General features: G+C 34.3%; 1 protein-coding gene across 1 annotated transcript in view; it reads left to right on the top strand.

Moving 5' to 3' along the window:
* LOC140752146 (putative phosphatidate phosphatase) overlaps positions 1-22,654 on the top strand; it is a 112,558-nt gene that overhangs the window by 38,214 nt on the left and 51,690 nt on the right. The window contains exon 2 of the mRNA XM_073086329.1: positions 8,093-8,244. Within this exon, the coding sequence (XP_072942430.1) occupies positions 8,093-8,244 (152 nt within the window). The remainder of the gene's footprint in view (positions 1-8,092; positions 8,245-22,654) is intronic.

Below are 22,654 nucleotides of genomic sequence, written 5' to 3' on the forward strand. Positions count from 1 at the left end.
CATAATTTTTCCGTACCGGGCCTTATAACTCAAATCGTTTCTTAAGGAGTAAACTCCAATAAACTCCAAAAATATCCAGGAATGAAGTCATACCTTTCGATAATTTATGTCCTAAACATCGATCAATGATACGAAGGTTGTTAAGCGAGCCTTTCGTATTTAAATGTCGTTTTTTTATATTGTTACGTCATGTTAAAGGTTTTATTTTAAAGGTGGTAGAACCCTTTGCGGTTCGACTCCGGCGGCACCACCGCCACACCTATTTCTACCTAATAACAGCAGTGTTAGGCGCTGCTGTGTTCCGGTTTGAAGGGTGTGGTAAGGGAGACAGATTTTTCGGAGGCGTTCCAGCTTAGTCCTCAGGGGTAGCGGCGCATCTGTGGCCGACCTCAGGTAGGAATATCTAATCCTATCTGGGGTTGATTACAAATGTCCATGGGTGGCAATAGCCACTAACCATCAGGTGGACTGCATGCTCGTCTGCTACTCCTATATTATAAAAAAAAATATATTATCACAATCTATTGATTTTTTTAGATCCGGTAATGTGGCAATTTAAAAATTCTTTAAGTTTAATTTCGCACACTTATATTTACTATACCAATCAGACTTTGACTGTGCCTATGGAAATGTATAAAATTTAAATGCGATTTTAAAAGAACTGCCATTTACTAACCGCACTAGTTTGCTGGATGTGGTATCCGTGTACCTACAATATGATATGAATTTGGCTGTAAATTCATAAAATCTAGATTTACCTTTTTTTTCGTGCAAGTGTAGAGGAAATCTGTCTGACGCTTGAGGCTGTCCTTATTCCGAAATGCTGCCTATTGACATAAAGATGTCAGCTCTAAATATAATGAAGCCCAAGTGAGAACTTAGTTGGAACGCCACATGTGTCTACCTAAAAGTAATATTAAAATTGTTGTAATGTCAAGTTTTTTCTGTTACGAATTTGAGGATCCACGTGTACATTGAGCACTTAGTGTTTTGACGCTACCTTGGTCTGTGGCGTTATAACTGATGTCATATCTATATATATAAACAGAATATATTATTATCTCGATTAAGTTTTTTTGCGCGCAAATCGCTTGATTTGCGCGTGGGATCATGAATGATTTGATGACAACATTTCAAAGTGGATTCAATAAACTTACGAGTACATGACAGATGGGTGTGGTGGTATTGTGATACTGAAATATATCGTTCTTGTCTGAATTATTTAAGCGATTTCGAATAAAGCACCCGAGAAATGAAAAGGTTATATAGAGTTTGTTAGGGTATACTAACTTCTGAGTTAGTAGGATGTTTTATTTATTGTTGTTTGTAGTAAAATTGTGTTAAAAAACAGTATTGCAGATAGCTAAAAAACTTATATTTTATTAACTCGTGTTTGTACTTATAACAACTCTGGTTTAAGGGCGTGGTTGTGGAGAGTTACAAATAGAAGGCGTCCTAACTTCTTCTCCAATACTATTTATTTCTATATAAATAAATACACAATCGTAACATCTATAACAAGCTCATTTACGATCAGTATAAAGAAAACTTTTCTACTTGAATAATTTAGACGTCATATAAATGTTGTATTAAATGCCGTAAGAATTTTACGATACTCATACAAGTAACGGTTCTTCATAGGTGTTTAAATGTGAATACTAACATATTCTGAAGTCATTGACCTTCATTTGGCAACTCTTTATTACCGAAAAAATGTTACACAATATCTACTTAACCATTAAGCTCTGTTGCTTTAAACTTAATCCAATTTAATTATTACTCAAGAGTAATAAGGTTGAAATTAGTTGGAAGAACTACACTATAGTAGGGTAGAGTAAGGATGTTATGGAGGTTCGTATCCATATCCGAAACTTTCGGATATTCGAATACATAACTTCAGAAATTATTCGAAACTTTTCCATCGGATTCCGGTAAAAAAATTCGAATAATTTGGAATAGAAAGCCTAGCCTAGCAAAGCCTAGTTAAGACAATGTCATGACAAGTTTTCGCGTGACCAACACGATGCAGAATGCAGTACGGTTCCTTCAGAAATAATATGAAATATTTATTTGCATTTTTTACTTTTCAATTTCTAAAATTTCTTATATCGATAACTACCACTGCTATAACTATTGTATCTGAAATAATTCTACTTCCGTAACCGTATAATGGAACCGGTTACATTTTTTTTTATTATATCCGTATAACATGTCAAGATCCGAAATCTCATATCTGTAACAGCCCTAGAGGACTCTTTGCCTAACACAGTTTCATGTTTGTTGGTGTTAAATTTACGATGGCATCAGTTTTATCAGATCCCGTCGGCATTCTTAATGCACAGATAACGTTTAAATTGTGGCCACATTAACTTTAATTATTTTAGTATCTTTAATTATTTATCGTTTATACGTGTGGTAGAAAGTTTTACTCGTAAAATTATTATAGTGCAGTGTAATCATAATATTTAATTTATTTGACTAAATAATAGTTAAGTTACATACTAGCAAATAATAACAGTAACACCAGATTTAATATCGGCTGAAGATAAAAAAAGTAAAAAAATAGGAAATAATTCATTATCTGTATACCTGTTGTGTGTTGTGACCATTTCAAAGGAAGCCCGTCTAAGCTTTGTTTAAAGCAGATTTACTTTGTTTCTTATTAATGAAATACTTGTTTGTGTTCGTAGCCACGAATCTACAGACATCTTTACATTGGATTTCCATTTTGTATAGTTACTAACAGACCATAAATGGCATAATCCTTAACATTAGAATTGTTGTAAATAAGTAAATATTATATAGTAATATTCATTTAAGTAGAAAATAGTAGTAACCTACGATGATGAAAAAGTATTATCATAGGTTCATTACTAAACTCTTTGGTAATGTTTTCCAGTTTATTCTTCTTGTCAAATATTTAAAGAAATAAAGATGTGTCTGAGCTATGAAAATAAGATTTCATTATTTAAATTATTTCACGATCCTATATTTTAACAAGAATAACACTTACACATGAGCTGCACTGCTTACTCATATAAAAATACATGAACATTCAAGTTATTTATGAGGTCAGGTTGAAAGGTCTTGATTCAGGCAAGGCCGGTATGATATGCCACCTGCTCGCCACACCCATCTGAATAGTAAAGTGGTTATGGGTGTGCCATTAGCGCAATCGAACCCTGTTTTACTTTCAGAGACGTAGATATTAAATGGTCCGTGCTTATTGTTTAAACGAGGCAATAATATTAAGATTACAGATACTTTAATATGAATACTTGAATTAAGTCTGAAAATGTATTGCGGATTTCAATTCGTACAATCGAAGACTTTTTGAATTCATTCGAGTACTTTAGAACTTAAAAATAAAATTATTTTAAAAATTATTTCTTGAAATTTTATTTTTTGAAAAATTATTGTTCCACGTAATCAAGTTAGGATTCACAGAATTCAAAAGACTAATATTCGCAAGTCTTGGAAAATTGACCCATGTTTTAAAATTAGGTTTATCGACTCATATCTTTTAAACTATAATCCCTTGGCCTTAGGTCATTTTACGTTTGAGAAAATCTAGATCTCACAGAGCACCAGTACACCGATTGCAGATTACAGATGCTTTTAACTTAAGTGCTTACTCCTGGTCTGCTGTGGTTACAGAAGTGTGGCGTAATGTCGAATGTTCTCAGCACTGATTGTACACTAGCTTATACCCGTGGTTTGCTCGTTTTTGGATACTTGTCATATGTCGTATCGAAGATAGCTTTTTTTTATATAATATATGAGTAACAGACGTGAATGAAGTCCATCTGATGGTAACCGGCTACTGCTGCCCATGGACATCTGTAATCAACCCTAAATAGGATTTGATTCTTACGTGAGGTCGGCCACAGATGCGCCGCTACCTCTGAGAACTAAGCTGGAACGCCTCAGAAAAGTATGCCTCCCTTAAGTCCCTTACCATACTTAACTTTGTAAAGATCCGCTTATAGTAGTAAAGATATCCTTGTAAATTTAAGTCCCACTGGTGACAGTATAAAACCTCTTTAAGTACTATAAAGACCTTTGAGATATGTAGGGTACATTGCCTCTTTTCAAATAATTGATTAGAAGCTACCAAATTAGTTTTGCTAACAACATCCATAGTCCTTATGTTACTACGAGTACTATAAGTATTCGTAAGGAATCACATTGTACATTGGTTATCATACAAGCATTGGTCATCATACATATGGCACACAAAAAATTCTTCTGAGGGTCTATGAGTGAATCGTTATGTTGGAGATATTTCCAACAAAATGTTTACTTCGGCTTTTAACCAAATAAATCTGTTTCCTTAACTGATTATCATTACCGTTTTTTGGCGTATGAGCGACGATGAACTGGACAGACATTATGATTATGGTGTATCAAAGCTTTGCCGGTTACATGACATGCTTATGGTGTAAGTTTGTGTCATAAGTAGTCATAACTATGCATGCGTATACAAACATACTAATTGGGCGATCAGCTTTGTAGACCGTAAGTTTTACGTAAGTTTACTTTATGATTTTACCAATTGATCTCAATCAAAAAGTCTATTTGATAAATAATCTACTTTAATTTAATTGATTGACGCACGGTTTCTCTTGCAAAATTATGGGTAAAGTGATTTAAGTAAAGCAATATACCTAGCATACCCTTTTTTTTACGCGGAGAAATCCTCATGGATTCCCTTATGCCCGGGGGAGCGAAAAAATATTTTTTAAGTGTTTATTGTATTTATTGTGTTTAGTGTATTTTTTGTTCAACATCCATAAAGTTGTTAGCATTAAAACCTAAACGAAATTTTCATTGATCCGTTCGACAAAGTCAAATTTATATGTTTATCGTTTCTGTTGTAAATGTTCTTTGAAGATGTGTAATCTTCCTTATTTTCGTGTTTTCATTTCGTTTCCTTTACTTGAAAGCCATTTAACTAATTATGTCTTGTTTAAATTTACATTTAGGCGATTTTATTTACTTACCTCATACTCATTTGATAGTGTTATCTTTGTGCAATCTTTACTCTATTTTACTGTATAACGGAAAATACAGTTAACGATTTCCATTTATGAGAACAATTTATATACCCTACCTATTTCATATAAGTCTTACATTTTCTGATAAAATGATTAGATTAATTGTAGTTAGCACTTCGTGATCTTGAGCAGTCACAGGCGTAAAACAATCCACTACTCAATTTTCTACGTCAGTGGTTACCCAAAGTTTAACCGCAGCGGCGTTGGAATTACAAACCACTACTGTGTAACCTAACACCGTATCTCTAGGACCTATTATGTAAGAGAGGTCGTCGTCCTAATTCGTTGAGACAACACCAACGGAGTCGATCGGGTGATTCATACCTCGTTTTTATGATCTAGCGTTGAATGAACTGCCCACATTTGTTTGTGGAGCTGATGTGTGTACTTCATTATCATCGCCAACGGATTATCTATCAGCCTACGTTGTGGAGTTTCTCTGTGTCACGCAGAGGGTTCTGGGTTCGATCCCGGCCTAACATCTAAGTGATAAATTTAGGTTACTGTTTTGGATCTGGTTTTTTGTGTGTCCATCGATAGCAAACACGACACAAGAATAAATAAGAAGACACAAGAACAACACAAGAACAAATAATAAATCTTAGTGTAGAAAGCTTAGCAAGGATCAAGTTGTAGTACGAATTGGTTCACATACATTTAAGAACTAGTGATTATTTATTTTAATACTCAAATAACATTGAATAATGAGAAAAATATTAATATCCATACTAAAGATCAACTTTTGTCAATTTTTGCTTACTAAAAACATCTAATATCGATCTTTCGGCAAGCAATACTTAAATAGATTGATTATTAAAATGGGCGTAGGTCATCACTGCTTTGATGTATTTCTAATCTAGTACGATTTCATCCTTTTCATTGAGAACATCAATTTCATCTCTCTACACCATAAGTTATGATTCAAACGTCGGATCAGGCTTGTCAGGCGATTAGATGGATCGATTTATATACTTGATTTATTATGTTTCAAAAGCAAACATGATAGATAAAAGGGGGAAGGAAGTGAAAGCACATTTATAAAACTCCTATCGAACTCCCATTAAATAGGATGAAAATATACTGTTGCGTTATTTGCTTTGGAGATTTTTGTACGCTGTTTGATCTGTGTTTTTGTAAGTGAATCCTTATTACCTTCGGCTTATTTATTTATTCTTTGTAATTTTGTTTTATAACAACTTTGATTTTAGGCAGACTTCCATTTTTCACAGGAATCATATATAAGTATATTTTAGTTAAGGGAGTTTACGCTACTTCGGTTAAGGTAACAGTTTCGTTTAAATATACACAGTCAGTTTCACCATTCTTATCATGAACGTTAGTTAAAAAATAATTTAGAAAAAATAATTAATTTTAGTCTTCATGAAATAAATAAAACTAGACAATGGCACTTGCTATGTATTTAAAACTATAACGTAATTCTACGAACAAACGCAAAAAATATTCGAAAGCGATTCAAGAATAATCGTTACAACTCGGTTCAGGATCCGCTCACTCGAGCAATGCGTAACGTAACTCGATAATGGATTGCCCATAAACACTGTGTTTGTTATTTTTACCCGGATCACTAACAAAGAGGGGAACCCTTAAGAATTTGTTATAATAACTTACTGGAAGCGATGTGGATGGATATTGAAGATTTTGATTAGGAAGTACTCGGTTTTACATTATTTTTTTACTATACAAGTATTAAATTCATACGAAGTACCATTTGAGGTCAATCCAAGAAGCCTAAACACGACGAGAATATATTTTTGATGAAGCTCTTGCTAGCCATCTTGCCCTTAAGGCATCTTTGTCCATCATCATCTCAATAGTATATTGTATTTCTTATTACTTTGTTATCATTAAAAATACGAGTAGTTAAAAATTGCAACATTATATCCATACCTATCATAACAGAGCAAGTTAATAAAACATGCGTTTTAATAAATAAATAAAAAACTTGTCTGCATACGCAATAATAGTGTTTATCAGACCTTGAAAATAAATAGGCTATTTACAATAATTATAATTGCCAATTAAAAATAAAAAGTTAATGCATTACAAAAGCATATTTCTGAGATTTTCTTCGAACAATACAAATATTTCCATATTTATAATAAGCATGCCAAAATTCTCGAATTGTGGTAATATTGCGAGAAAATCTCCAATCGGTTTCACATAATTGTTTCCGTAAAAAAATTCAACCGGTTAGAATTAATGTTTGCTTGTCATTTCTACTCAATCTATTTCTGAGATCATCGCTCTATACCTGCTGTTTTTTGTCAATCCCTAGTTATGTTTGGAGAGGGAACAATCCGTGAAACAATAGTTAATTCGGTCTCATTGGGTTCGCTCCCGTCGCACCAATTTAAATTCCCATCTGACGTGTTGCATTCGATTTTAATCGGTCCTTTTTTTAGATGCTCCTAGACGATCGCACAAGATTTATCATGCGGATGTTTTGTGATCTATATCGAGAGTTATACCACTTTTATTGGATTCTACACATTTTTTATCGTTCTTTTCATCATTGTTACGAGATCTATTTTCTCTCCTAATTCTATTCTCCTTGGTTAAAAGTGGTTATTAGGTGTAAAATGTTTAGATTGTGGCTTTTTTATTTCTGTCATGTTTTTTGTTTCGTCTGTATTTTAAACGCTTTAAGGATGACGAAGTCATCTGTGTTTGGAAAGTTTTAAGGATGTTATTATAGTCTATTGATATCTAGCGAACATAACAAACATTAAGTAAGTTTTCCTATTATCATTCTATTTTGTGATGCTATGCTTGTGAATATTTGCACGAGTTCAAAATATTTGTCTGTCTTATGTCACATGTCATCTTTAATTGCGATGTTATTAACATTTCACTATGAAATTATTTGTACAACGATATTCTAGTTTGGAACGCTATCATTAGAAACATTTGAACGTATTCAAATATCTACCTTTATCTCATTATCATTATCCTTAACAATGATCTTATTATCAGTTACAATTACTTTTGTATAACTTTATTTTTGTTTGTTACAGTTGGTTTTCTAATCCTCGGTTTCTACCTTTGGGGTTACCCTTACAAGAGGGGGTTCTTCTGCGACGATGAGTCTCTCATGCACCCTTACAAGGACTCCACTATCACCAACATTATGCTGTACATCGTTGGAATAGGTCTTCCTCTTTTTACGGTAAGTGATATGAGGTTTTAATTTACATGCACATTCGGTTTTTCAAAATAACTGACTACCAGGTATATCTGGTCCCATACGCAATTGCGTATGGGACCAAACATACCTTCAAGTTAAGTTAAGAGGTATTCTATAAACTCCGCAATTTGTTTATCTTTGCGAAAAAGATCCGGCCGTACTTACAGCATGCATTGGCAGTAAAGAAGAGTATTCTAACGTTATGAACCCTGTTTATATTCGTGGTACAACCGTTATTTAAGGACTTGTCAAATTATAGGTATATTATATTTATGATATAACTGTTACTATAATTAAGACAAGTGTTATATAGCTTTATTATTTCGTAACATAACTTACAAAGTATACAATAAAATACAAGAACGTTGTTATAGATACGTTTACTATCGAAGCTATTAACCGCAGTTTATGGGAAAAATAAGTTAATCGCTTTTTTATTAGTTTAAGGGAGAATACAGCACAAAAATGGAAGAAGACATCTGAGTTAGTAAACAATCTATAGTAGTAACGTTAAGTCATAAAATTGTAATGATGTAACAGGCGTTAAATTATAGGATAGGGATTTTAATTTGACTCTAGAAAATAAATCATAAAAGCTATTACGGCATATAAGAGAATATGTAACGTACGGTGACTTTAAGAGAAATTAGAAATTTCATCTCTTCATGGATTAATTTAATGTGTAATCGTAAATCGATGATGTTTTAAATATTTCCACTGCACATATTACGTTACGTGATGAATTGGGTAAACTACATTTTTACTAGAACTAAATATAGGTTCGAATTACCAACGATAATTTGTTAGATCTTGTATTTTGTTTATGAGTATCGGAAGTAACAAATTTACGTTACATTTGACCGACAGACGAAATGGTGAAGGTGAGAATTATAACGTGAACACTCCGAAGAGTTGTCGATTGATTGTCAATATTTGTACTTCGGCGCACCGATCATGTGTTTGCCATTCCATTAGTTATTGTCACCTATCGCTTATCTGTCTTTATTGTCGGTGTTGTCCAAACTTTCGACCACATCTTACATCGTTATTCTATGATTAGATATGAGAAATTTGAGACATTTTTGTGCAGCACACGCAATATAAGTAAGCAAATTTGATACATAAAAAGTTTTTGTGGTCATTTTGTTAAATATTTGTTCTTTTGCAATCAACAAAAGCACGGCAATAGAAGTTTGGCAATTAAACATTCGTTTTACTAGTAAAAAGCGTCAAAAGTAATTTTAACATGAATTTCAAAAAAGTTATCTTTATCTACTCTAACTCGGTATTGATTTCATTCTTTTATTTAAATAGCATATCTACCTCCCATCGTAGGTCAATTTCCTAAAACTCATTGACAGGTGCGTGGTTATCGATCCTATCAATGATAGTGCCTATAACTCTACGTGAGATACGGTAATGTGACCCTATTATAGCTTATCTGTTACACAATCGACCCTCGCCTTCTAACTTAACAGTCGTTCAAAGCAACACATGCATTCGTTTCCACGGTTATTTTACCTTATTTAATTTTCCCAAGAAATTCTGTTGATCTTCTCACTGTTGATCTGATTTCATTTATTTCCTTTTAACATCGAGTGACTTTGATAAGCTTTCGAATTTATCTATAACTTAATTTAATTCTATATTAACGTCCTTACATAAGACAATCTTTTTAGACGTCTTTTTGATCAATTGAGATAGTTTGTGCTTCGATTTTGGAGGCACAATCAATAAACATATTTCTGTCTTATTAGGGATAAAAGCTGGTTCTTCTGGTTTCTGGTTTCAAAGATATAAGAGGCCGAGAAGAGATAAAGTGTTATTTTGTTGTTGTTATCCAACTTAATCCTCAATTTTAGCAACGCTTCAGTAATCGACTTCCTGTAAAACTCCAGTCGTAGGAATTTGTATTACTAGCCCGTTTACTTCTTCAGTTTCAAAAACCAGTACTCTGTATGCGGAGCCCTATCGCACATAATTCTATTTTAAGTTATTTACCGAAAGATCGATTTATTCATCAGGCTTCCCATTTCTTTCTCCGACCATAACTATTAATCACGATGTTATGACGAAGGGATATTCCAACAGCGCTCCGGGCAACAGTAAGTCGATAAGCTTTTCTAAAAATAATCCAAATCGCTGTTGGAATTACATTAAGTGGTTTACAACTCTGCGTCGTCTTCCTTGTTTTACAAAGATGGATAACTGTGTGATTTTCTCGTAAAGCGAGTGTGAAAGTTAACTGCCCTTTGCCAGTTTGTATGTCTACGGATGGTTAAACATGAGGCGACGAACGATTAATATTGGTTTTATCGAGAGTGTCAACGCCATTAGAATTGTACATATTATGTTAAGTTTGTTTATTCGTCATATTTATTGTTTTGTGTACATTGCAAATTTCTTAATGTTATCGTAATAGTACTAGCTTGGTAATGCATGGAAGTGATTTAGTACAAACATATTTTAGTGAATCTCAAAATATCTATAAAATTCTATTGAATGTTCGAGGTATTACTAAAATTTCGAAATTCTTATCAATGACATTCATGATCGATGGTTGCTGTGGAAGCGAAAGTAACATAAAATAAATTATGTCTAATTAAAATGATAATGATATAATTCTTGTAAAGTTTAATTAAAAGTTATCGTTGAGGCGACTTTTCACTTGTACAAGTATTATATGCTTTGGAAATATTAGTCTGCTTTTTCATTAGCTTTTATCGTGACTAAATATATTGCGTAATATTGATTTATTTGTGTTATTTTTGCAATGGTTTGTATGATATTTAGTGAGTTTAGTTAGGTTTTGAGTTTGACTTGATTTTTTTATGCATATCAAATGAGCACATTTGATCATTTGATCTTAAGATGTATTTAATAGGTTTTCTTGAAATATTTCCATCGTAACTTCTTTCCTTTCACAATAAAACTTTAAAACATATTCCCAAGAAATCTTGACATTGATATTAGTAAGGAGTGGATACAGTTAAAAATATACGAGATTGACATACCCTACTTGCACTTAAACATGTCCTTAAGTACAAATATAAACTGGTCGACTTGAAGCCACTTAGCTCTATTGACATCGATCCGGCTGATGTGGGTGACATCATACACATCTGTTCCCAATGTCTTAGTCTATGTATAGATAATTGATCAATGGCCGGCTCTATAGATCTTATAAGGGCGTGGTGACCGAAAGTTACTTGTTTGTTGGTACTTTCCTCATAAACAAAATTTAAGGAAACTTTATGAAGGGTGCAAAAAGAGCTCTGCTTCAAAGCCGGTTATGCATTGACGACTCCTCTAGTGTTGCAAACGTCCATAGGCGGCGGTGACTGCTTTCCACCAGATAGCCCGATTGCCTTATCGTTAGGATTTTTTTTTATAGTATAGGAGTAGCAGACGAGCATGCAGTCCACCTGATGTTAAGTGGCTACTGCCGCCCATGGACATCTGTAATCAACCCTAGATAATAGATAGGTTTAGATATTTCTACCTGAGCTGGGCTACAGATGCGCCGCTACCTCTGAGGACTAAGCTGGAACGCCTCGGAAAAGTATGTCTCCCTTACCATACCCTTCAAACCGGAACACAGCAGCGCCTAACACTGCTGTTATTTGGTAGAAATAGGTGTGGCGGTGGTGCCGCCGGAGTCGAACCACAAAGGGTTCGCCTCGAAAAAGTATGTCTCCCTTACAACACCCTTCAAACCGGAACACAGCAATGTGCTGCTGTTATGAGGCAAAAATAGGTGTGGCTGTGGTGCCGCCGGAGTCGAACCACAAAGGGTTCTACCACCTTCAGACTATCACTTGCTTAAGACTTAGACAAAATGGCAGAAATACACATAGTGCTAGTGCAATCGAACAAAGTTATATAATAACTTCTCGTCTATAAAAAACATTTATTACATTACTGTCTAATTTACACTTTCTTGTCATTAAGGGCTTAAGCACCTAAGTAATTGTTACGTATGGCTGTCCTTTCCTTCCTTTATAGTGTGAGAGTTACTTTTATATCATTAAACGAAGGCATTTTACACTTTCTTCATTAACTTGTACAAAATCACCACTTTACCTTTAACTTTAACTTGTAGTACTTTAACTTTGAACGTATTATATCCTATATCATATAATGACCCTTTCTACATTTACAGCCCCACACCCAAGATTCCCTGTGGTTACCATGAACACACACAAAGACGAATACACAAACATCCAGACCCAGAACAGAAATCTAAATTCATTATTCAAATAACTGTCTGGCCGGGAATTGAATCCGGAACCCTTTGCGCGTCAGACTAGTACATTGACCATTGTGCCGCGCGAGTGTTCAAGTTGATAATGTACGTAGGTTATGTACTTTTATTATTAGGTTTTTACGCTTTAGACGATACTTAAGGATAATAAGAATTCCCCTGTGGGACACTTATAAGATTGATCTCGCTATGAAAATACATAATTTATTTTAGACGCTATTTTAGAGATCAAGATCTCAAATATAAACAGGAAAAGATAAATCAGTATATTTGTGATTGCAATCAATGCTCACGTGGTGATACTATTTTCCCTCTGTTTACTTATTTGAGCTTTATGTAAGCACAATAACTTCAGCTGGATTATGCGGCCACAGCCTCACAAACAGGTGTAATGAGCCAACGACGACGGACAGAGACGGAATGGTGGAGTGGTGCTTGCGAACAATCTCCGACACCGAATTAAATGCACTTCAAATGTTTTGTTCGTAGCCTAGTGGTTAAGAAACTCAGCCTCTCGATCGAAGGGTCCGAGGTTCAAATCCCAAAAAAATAGAAATTAATTACCTATCACTTGTTTAAACGTTCAAGGAAAACATCATGAGGAAACCTGCATCCCTGAGAAATCTAAAAAAAGTTTTCAAAGATATGTATTGTATAGTCTACCAATACGCACTTGGCCAGTGGCGGTGGACTAGGGCCTATTAACATAGATGTATAACCTACCTAATAAGATCAGATTAATCTTGTACTTTTTTGCAGAAGGCAGTGCTTCACCAAAGTACAGATATTTTATAATATATGTACTCGTATTCATATTGGATTTTATCGCAACAAATGTTATATCGAACCTTTTAACTTGGTTCATACCTAATTTTTATGTTCCTTAATATCGATCCACCCGTAATGACTGGAAGACCGTCCCTCCTAAGTTCACCTTGACCGATAGAAAAAGCGACGCCTTGGCATTTTGCCCGCACCGTGAAAGATATCGCGTTTTTATGATACACACACGTCATTGCGTTATTTTTGTTTTTGAGAATGATTTTTGTTACGCCTCTGCTTCATAACTGTAAATATTTTGATATGAAGACGTTCATGACTGCTGCAATTTATGGCCATATTTGTTGTGTGAATTTTGATTGAATCGTATGCTATTTAGTCAATTTTAAAAATGTTGTAATTATGTAATTAGAAGTGCAGTTAAAGTCATAAAGAAAAAGTATTTAAAAATTAAATACTTAACAATAACGTTAAATCAAGAAAAGTTAAATCAAGAAAAATATTATAAAAAGACAAAAAAACATGATCCCATAAAACATAAACATAAAATGCAAATAAAACATTGCGAGATGTAATGTGAAACTGAGTCTGTTAATTAGTTAAGACCTTCTATTAAGTAGCATCTATCCAACAAGTTTGTCATAAATCATTGCCTAATCAATTTCCTGACAATATTTTATTGTGACTGAATCGATATTTACTTTACCTACACTGAAACAGTTGCCAGTCACCATTATTACCTTTCGTTTTGCTGTATCATTATATACATCACTGAGAACATTTTCTAGTTACCCAATCAATATTTGACTAATGTTATAACAAAATTATTCTATAAATTTACTTTACCTAGACTAAAACAGTTGCCTGTCACCATTATTTCGTTTTGATGTATCATTATTTACATCGTTTACGTCATTACTATCTTTTCCTATAAATTAATCAGTAATTATCTAATTTTATTAGCTATTTGATTTCATTAAATACAACTCATGTTCATCATTTGTCACATATGTTTCCCGTTTCCAACAGTTGTCACATAATTTCCAAGTTAATAATTTCCAGTAATCTCTTTTTCAATATTTGTTTCTCCTTTCATAATGTTTACATGTTTTATTAGCTGTCGTGTTGTTGTAGTCAAGAGGTTGTCATTTATTATTTGCGTTTGTTCTTCAACTGTTCTCTTATTTACATCAATTATATACTAACTCGTGTTTCTTTGTTTGGTGTCATTATTAGTTACAATTATATCTTGCGAAATATAATGTTTGCGTATTTGCAGACAAGATTAAGGTTCCTACCCGATGTCACAGTAGAAATATGGAATATGGAATTCGATATTTCTACCGTGTCGATGTTGTGTACATATGCGTTCCTATTCCTGAAGACTAATTCGGACCCAGATAACTATGTCTCTATTACCACACCCTTCGAACTAGTTCACAGCAGCGCTTAACACTGTTATAAGCAAAGATAGGTATGGCATTGGTGCCTCTGGACTCGGATAATTTCGTAGTGTGAGTGTCATTAGTAATGTAACATTACAACATTGTTGTAGTAGACGAAGCTCTAGACATAGATGTTGTTATGTAGTTTCATACAGCGATAAGGCGAGGGCGTGCGTAGACATCGGAAGCGCCGTAAGCGTGTCATTGTCGCAATGCTATCTAATTATAGCATAGTCGCTCGCATGCGGGTCTTACCAGCGTTTTCTATTTTTGTACCCGTTTTCCGTTATCGATCTGTGAATTAAACTGATTGTGTGACCTCTCACATCTACTGTTTTAATATAAGTAATTTACCTATAGTACCTAAGTCGTATACAGGTGATCATTTGTGTACATAGGTATATGCAATCAAGCGATCATTTAAGTTTACATATGAGTACGCTTCAGTGCAAGTACTTGTATGGTTTTTATTGCCTACTTCTGTTAAAGGCCCGGTTGAAGTTGAATATTTCCAAAATCTAAGAAGTTTTCGTAAATTTCTCAGTTGCGTGATTTCTACTATCTGAACTTCAGGGATGGGAAGAATTTGATTTGAAAGTGAATTGTATTCTAATAATGACTTTATGGCTAGAACTAGGACAGGAATAAGTTGGAGACGTCCAACACTGTGTGAAACTCGATATCACAATCAAAACTAGGATGGCCGAAATCATCAATGATTTGACTTAAAGTGAAATATAGCTAATGGTAAAAAAGTATCTATAGTCGAAAATTTAACAAGCAAGTCAATTACGCTTTCAACTAAGTAAACTGATCCATGTTCGGACAGCTTAAACTTCGCGGATCAGAAATAGCTGTGACTATAGTTTCGGCCCAGTTTTACGGTCGTCATTGAGTTACACCACCTGGTCAAACATGTATTGTGTTCAGCCTGAAATATATACAATAAAAATAGTTCCAATGGTATCACACAAAATTTATGTTCTGCCAATGACACCGTCGCTTGCGAAAACGACATTTAAATCTTTTCCGATTTTATTACGATCGTTTAAAACAAATGTTACGCTTTTATTGCGTTTTTTGGCACGAGAACTATTTATCGGATTGTGATGTTATTGGATTTGCAGCATTTCTTAGTTGGTGTCTTTGGGAATATGTTTGAACGTGTTCACTGTGACTATGTTATGTTTATTTTCGTGTTTTCGCATAAAATGATGTAAACAGTAAACCACTACATGCAAATATGTCAAGATGTATGAACTGACATCCATATTATCTACAGTGAGTGCAGGTATATCTACTTAAATGACATTGACTGACAAGCAGACAAGGGAAGAGGAAATTGAATTCAAGGATAACAAAGTTACTTGAAACACGATGTTACCTGAAAGGAAGTTATATGAAGTTTTACTTGTCATTTCGAATCTTACCTTAACAAACTCCGCGGAAACCATTGGGTATTTTATAATTCATGAAGCATCTTTTTTACATTTATCTCTTAGGTCTATACTTTCGTCATCAACTGACAATGCCAAATGAAGCTAACGGTTTCTCCATGTGTAATTCTAATTGAGATGTAGCTGTACTTTCTTTAGCACATTTTTCAATTGCCATATGCATAATATGCGCTAGGGACAACAAAATAAATACACATAACAGGCATCGATGATAACATACTCAGATATCAAGAGACAAATAGAAAGCCAGCTCATCTGATCGCTACCGGTCCATTGCTCCTTTGGTATTCATTAGAAAAACACCGGATCAGGTCATTGCATCAATGCACAACGTTTAACTTTAGGGTAAGAGTAGAGTTGCTATTTTTCTGTCGCAAGATCGTTAAAAATATTACAGGCCCGGGCAGATGGTATCCTGCGACAAATATTTTTTCTGTATCTCGTTAATAACACAAATTATCCGGTTTAAATATAACCGACTCATCCTGAAAACAATTTACTTTGAAAGTTTAATTAAACTCGCTTCAACGGTTACGAAATTAGCGTATATTAACGTATTAGTAACATGCGATGTACGTTAAGATATATGATAGAGTTATATTTCATATGAAAACGATATCGGTAATCCATGTAAATGTTGACGTATCATGAATAAATATCGGGTGTCTGGTGTCGGTGATCGTTACGGATTAGAATTGAATATTAATAACTCGTACCAATTTGTCTGTTGATGATGAAGATAAGCAAGAAAATGGCGTGAAAATTACACGCGACACTTGTTTTTCAAACAATTCAATGAAGCCACGTTAATTGTTTAATCTGCACACTAATTACATTGTCGATACGATCACTAAATCTTATATTTTCACATTCACACATGCAGTAGCAAGTAGGTGTGCAAAGATGTGTATATCGATAATTGGACCCCAAGATATCGGTGTTTGTGTTTATATTGAGTGATTGTCGATACGATATTGCCCAATCGAAAAAAAATAATTGCGATATCGGATCATTTCAATATTTTATGTAATAAATTAATTTAATAGAGAAAAATAGGTATTCAAAATTTAATTTGTCAAATATGTGGACGATAAAATCCATCTTTAATTAATGTTTAAAAATGTTGATATATCGCTAATATCGTACTATATTCGATACTAGCTGACCCAGCAAACTTTGTACCGCCTCAAAATCTATTTATCAAATATATTTCATATAAAATATAGCCTATGTTACTCGTGGATAATGTAGCTTTCGAATGGTGAAAGAATTTTTAAAATCGGTCCAGTAGTTTTTGAGCCTATTCATTACAACCAAACAAAGTTTTCCTCTTTATAATATTAGTATAGATAATAGTTTTGTCTATATTAGACCGTCTATACAAATATCGATAATATCCCCCAACACGCATCCGTGCGCAAGTGTGCATTAGACATTATGCAATTCTCGCTAATTTTGATTTGCATGCGCATAATTTGTCAATGCGCACACGCATATAAACGAGGCTGCCATTTATTTAATGCTTAAACGATTGTTAAGGTGAAAGGGAGATGCGTATGGTGTTACATAGAGTATATAACAAATAGATATGGCATTGACTAACTATATATATCATGGTTTGTATAAATCGTGGAGCAACTACAAACGCACCACCATCATTATTATTACTGATTTATTCTAGGAGAGTGTTTTGTTTAGTTTTCTAATTGGGTCAGTTTGGGTACCTACGGTATAAAAAAAATTTCATATGACTAAAAATGGTAATGCATCTGTTTTCCTTATGGTAGAACTGATACTTTACCCAATAATATTTATTGTGTTATTTTACTATGTTATGCGTTCTTTGCTGTTAACACAATTATTTTATTAGATTCAACATTTTGTAAAATTTATGAAAGCGAAAGTTCTACTTTATATCAGTTCTATGGAACGATTGCATGTACGCTGATAAATTGTCTGGGTTTTGCATAATTTGTTATGCTTCATTTAATGTAGGAACATATGCATATTTTATTGTATGCAGATATCCATACCTTAATTCACAAATCAGCTAACTCCACTTTTTGTCAAAATGTTATTTTTTATTTATTTTGATTGCGTTCAACGCCATTTACTATCAAAATAAATAAAAAAAAATTTGGACAAAAAGTGGAGTTTGCTGATTTGCGAATTAAGGTATCGATATGTATTTCCTTAAATACAAACTTTATTTAACTTGCCTTGTTAGTATGTGAAGGTTAAATCTAGTAACAACATTTTAAACCACTTAACCCGAACCGATTGCGTAATTTGGCATAATAGTACACGTTTGGTTTTAATCATTAGATGTGACGTCATTCTAAATCCAATATGGTCGACCAATTATTTTATACGTCACGTGATATGGCTATCAAATGAAACGGTTTTTACCAATGAAACTCTTTTACATATGATTTTTTCAGAACAGACATTAAATGAATTTATTGCTATTTCGTTATTTCTCTTACTGCCTTCATGAACATAGCAAAGGGTCGACTTCGATAGTATTTTGGCATTGAATTCCGATGTCTATGGGGTGCATGTATGACCCCAGATCTGAACTGTATTATTACTCAATTGCTCTCGATCTATAAATTAAGTAAGAAAGCAACGTACGTTTTATATAAAACTATTTTTTATTAGTGGCTGCGCATGCTGGCAGAGGATTTTGTTTATCCCTCAGGAACGGTATTTTTTATGATAAAAATGTACTTTACGTCTTTTGCTGCATCCCTGACAACGTGATTACAAATATCTAGACATGCGGCTTTGTAGGTAAGGCGTGAAAGTGTTACAAACAAACCCCAATTACATTTATAATATTAGAGACGTATATAATATATCTTATATATAAAATTCTCGTGTCACAGTGTTAGTTACCGTACTCTTCCGAAACGGATTTACCGATTTTCACCAAATTTTATATGCATTTTCAGTAGTTCTGAGAATCGACTACTATCTATTTTTTTTCCCCTAAGTGATAAAGGTTGTTCACCCTTAACAATTTTTTTTATTTATATGGCAACACAACGTTTTCCGGGTCAGCTAGTTAGATATAACATCGATTGTCGGATAATATTAGTTAAGCTATTTTATTAACTGGCGTCTAATAAAGATCTGACGTTTGTTCACGGTTAAATATGAAACACAATTAACATAGCGATCATTAACATTGAACCAGGATTAGTTATCGGTAACCGATTGTTTGGCTTTCATCAATTTATATTGTAATCAATTGTTGTGATAAGCTTATCGAAGGAATGTATGAATGGTTCGGTCGATGATTGTAATCTGGAAAATTGTGGAGTAAACCTATTTCCGCTGTGTATCTGACTGTAATAGTAATATCTATATCGGTCTCTGTCTATATCGGTTGTTAGAACTGTTGCCAAACATGATAATTCCATGATAATAAAAGACTTTTTTTTTATAATATAGGAGAAGCAGACGAGCATGCACCTGATGGTAAGTGGCTACTGCCGCCCATGGACAAGCGTAATCAATAGGATTAGATATTCCTACCTGAGGTCGGCGACAGACGCGTCGCTACCCCTGAGGACTAAGCTGGAACACCTCGGATAAGTATGTCTTCGTTACCACGCTCTTCAGACCAGAACACAGCAGCGTTTAATACTGCTGTAATGAGGTAGTGGCAATGGTGTCGCCTGATTCGAACCGCAATGGGTTCTACCACCTTCAATATGTAATGGTGGTCGCGGCAGCTTGAGTACTATATTTTTTCTTTTACATATTCCTTTAGTTTGAGCCGATTTCATAGGGTAATATTTTTCGACCGTATGTATGTAATACGTATTTCTTATGTTTTGCCCTACAGCCACTAGTCCCACGGCGTAACGGATTTTGATATATGTGATGTGACTAGATTTGTCGTCGTAATAATGGGAGTGGCATAGGCTATATTACTTTAGATTTTAGGTATTTGATTAATTTTAAGCAGTCGTTTTTTCTTTTGTTTTTGTATTGAGCATTAATTCTTTTATTAACTTTATAGTAGTGATTTTTAAACCTTAAGTCTTAATTGGCAAGGATCGCAATTATGTACCCTTTTAATGACACTTTGTACAGCTAAAATAGCAGCATTTCAGGTTTTTAAAAATATTCAAAATCGATTACAAATACAAGGAAACTACCAGGGCGTCCAAGTCACTCACACAAATGCAAGATACGTTAAATGGAATTGCACACTGTTATCTACTTTTTGCGATCTGAGAGTAGCATTAGAAGGAAACAATTTAATCAGGTATTCTGTCGCGAGTGACGTCACGCCCCCGTTGTGATCTGTGCTGTCGCACGTGCGGATCTCGTGACGCCACGCGACTTCATTTCACACGTCATTAACTTGACGACTTCATGTTAATACTAAAGGCGGGAACATACTATTATTTAAAGGTACAACCCTGCGTGGTTCGACTCCGGCTGCATAATCGCCACACCTATTTCTGCGTTATAGCAGCAGTGTTAAGCGTTGCTGTGTTCCGTTTGGAAGACTGTGGTAAAGGAGACATGCTTTTCCGAGGCATTCTAGCTTAGTCCTCAGGGGCAGCGGCGTATCTGTGCCCAACCTCAGATGGGAAACTGGTTTTGCCTGGGGTTCATTACAGATACAGATGTCCAAGGGAGGCAGTAGCCACTTACCATCAGGTGGACGGCATGCTCGTCTATACTTCTATACCTATTATGATGATTTGACTCAACACGCGTCGCGTTGCATCGGTTAGCGTGGCGTTTCAACAGTATGTTCCCGCCTTAATACTTAACATTCATTCGTAAACGCGGTCGATAGACTGCGTTTGTTTTTTGTACTAGAGAAATGTATCTGGTAACATTTGCATAGTGTAATACGAGTGTTGTTGACATTGCTTGGCTACTTGTGTGGTGAACGCTATTCCGGTTTGCTACGCCGAGGGTCTCGGGTTCCGTATTCGGTCAAGTATCAAGTCAACAGTTATAAATATGCAATTCGACATATCTCGGCTGTTAGTAATGTTTGTAAGTTTAAAAATGCTGTTTTAGCAAAGGGAGATCTCCCGCAGGGCTAGGAGGTGATCATGCCCGGAGAGCGGCCGTGCTCCGACAGTCTCAGTTGGGAACTTGTATATATGCAAGATGCTTAGAAAACTTCGATAGCGTGATTCAGCAGCGTCATCTCTTGACGAGTAGCGCTACATGAAGGAAGTCAAGGAACACTGTCGCTACACTGTATTTACAAGACTTACTAAATTTAAATGTTTAATTTAAACACAGCTTCATAAACATATATTGTTAAGGCATGGTGGAGTCCAAATCTCCTTCTGTCTAAAGGTCCCATGGTCCCACCGCTAAGACAGAAAATAAATCGCAACCAATGAACGCATATTTATTACACACAATATCAACATTCATTTGCAAATACATTCAAAAAGTTATTCATGTGTGCCAGATGCACTTATATCTTCTTGCTTCAATGGTCTATGTCCTTCGCAATCTTTACCATTGTATTCAGGACCCGATCGGCCATTCAAAGCGGTTGTCGACCGGCGGAACCTGATTTGAATGAATGGAAGATGCGAAAACGAATCTTTGATTGCAACCACTTTGTTTAATAGGAATAACGTTTTTGTTAAAGACCGGAAACGCTCTGGGTAGTCTCGATTATACCTACCTTAAATTCACGAAGGAAAAATAGTTATTAGTCTCATCCTTTTCTACGTATACTCATTGAGCGTTTTTTTATGAAAAGTATTAAGGCTTTAAAATCAAGGGTTTATAACAACAAATAAAAATACAATCCTTTCACAGTTATGAAAATGTAAACTGTATATTAATGCAATAGGTAAATAGGCATTTTTTGTTTTTTATTTCTGCTAATGTATGAAAAGTATAAAGCTTATACACATAAATTAATGAATTTATCTATAATACTACGGTATTTATTACATCAATAGTTAATTATAATGCAGGCTCATAGAATCAATATCAATTAAATACTTTGGTCGTGTCGTCTATTAGGTTGTCGACCCGGCGTCAAGTGTAACATGATCTCATAGTAAACAAGGGATTTTTCGAAAATGGGACGTGTTTAATACGACATCACTATCTCAGTTGACAAGGCTTTGGAAAAGAAATGCCAATAGGGTTGCATCTCATGTTGAAAAAAAAAACAAAATAGTCTAATTTTAATATAAAAAAATGTTTTTAACTAATTGTGTTGAAAGGATTGATATTTTTTCTTTTAATACATAATAGAAAATTACCTAAATCACTATCTTATTTTAAAAAATAGCTTTGATGCAATTATTTGATAGTAAAAAATCGCAGTCTCACAAAGGCATTTGTAATTAATTCTTAATAGGTTGTATGACTTGAGAGTTCTACATGAGGTCGGTCACAGATGTGTCACTATTTCTAAAGACTAAAGTTTTAATGCT

Source organism: Epargyreus clarus, unplaced genomic scaffold, assembly GCF_041222505.1.
Source record: "Epargyreus clarus isolate Ecla_fem2 unplaced genomic scaffold, WU_Ecla_fem_2.2 ptg000024l, whole genome shotgun sequence".
NCBI lineage: Eukaryota > Metazoa > Arthropoda > Insecta > Lepidoptera > Hesperiidae > Epargyreus > Epargyreus clarus.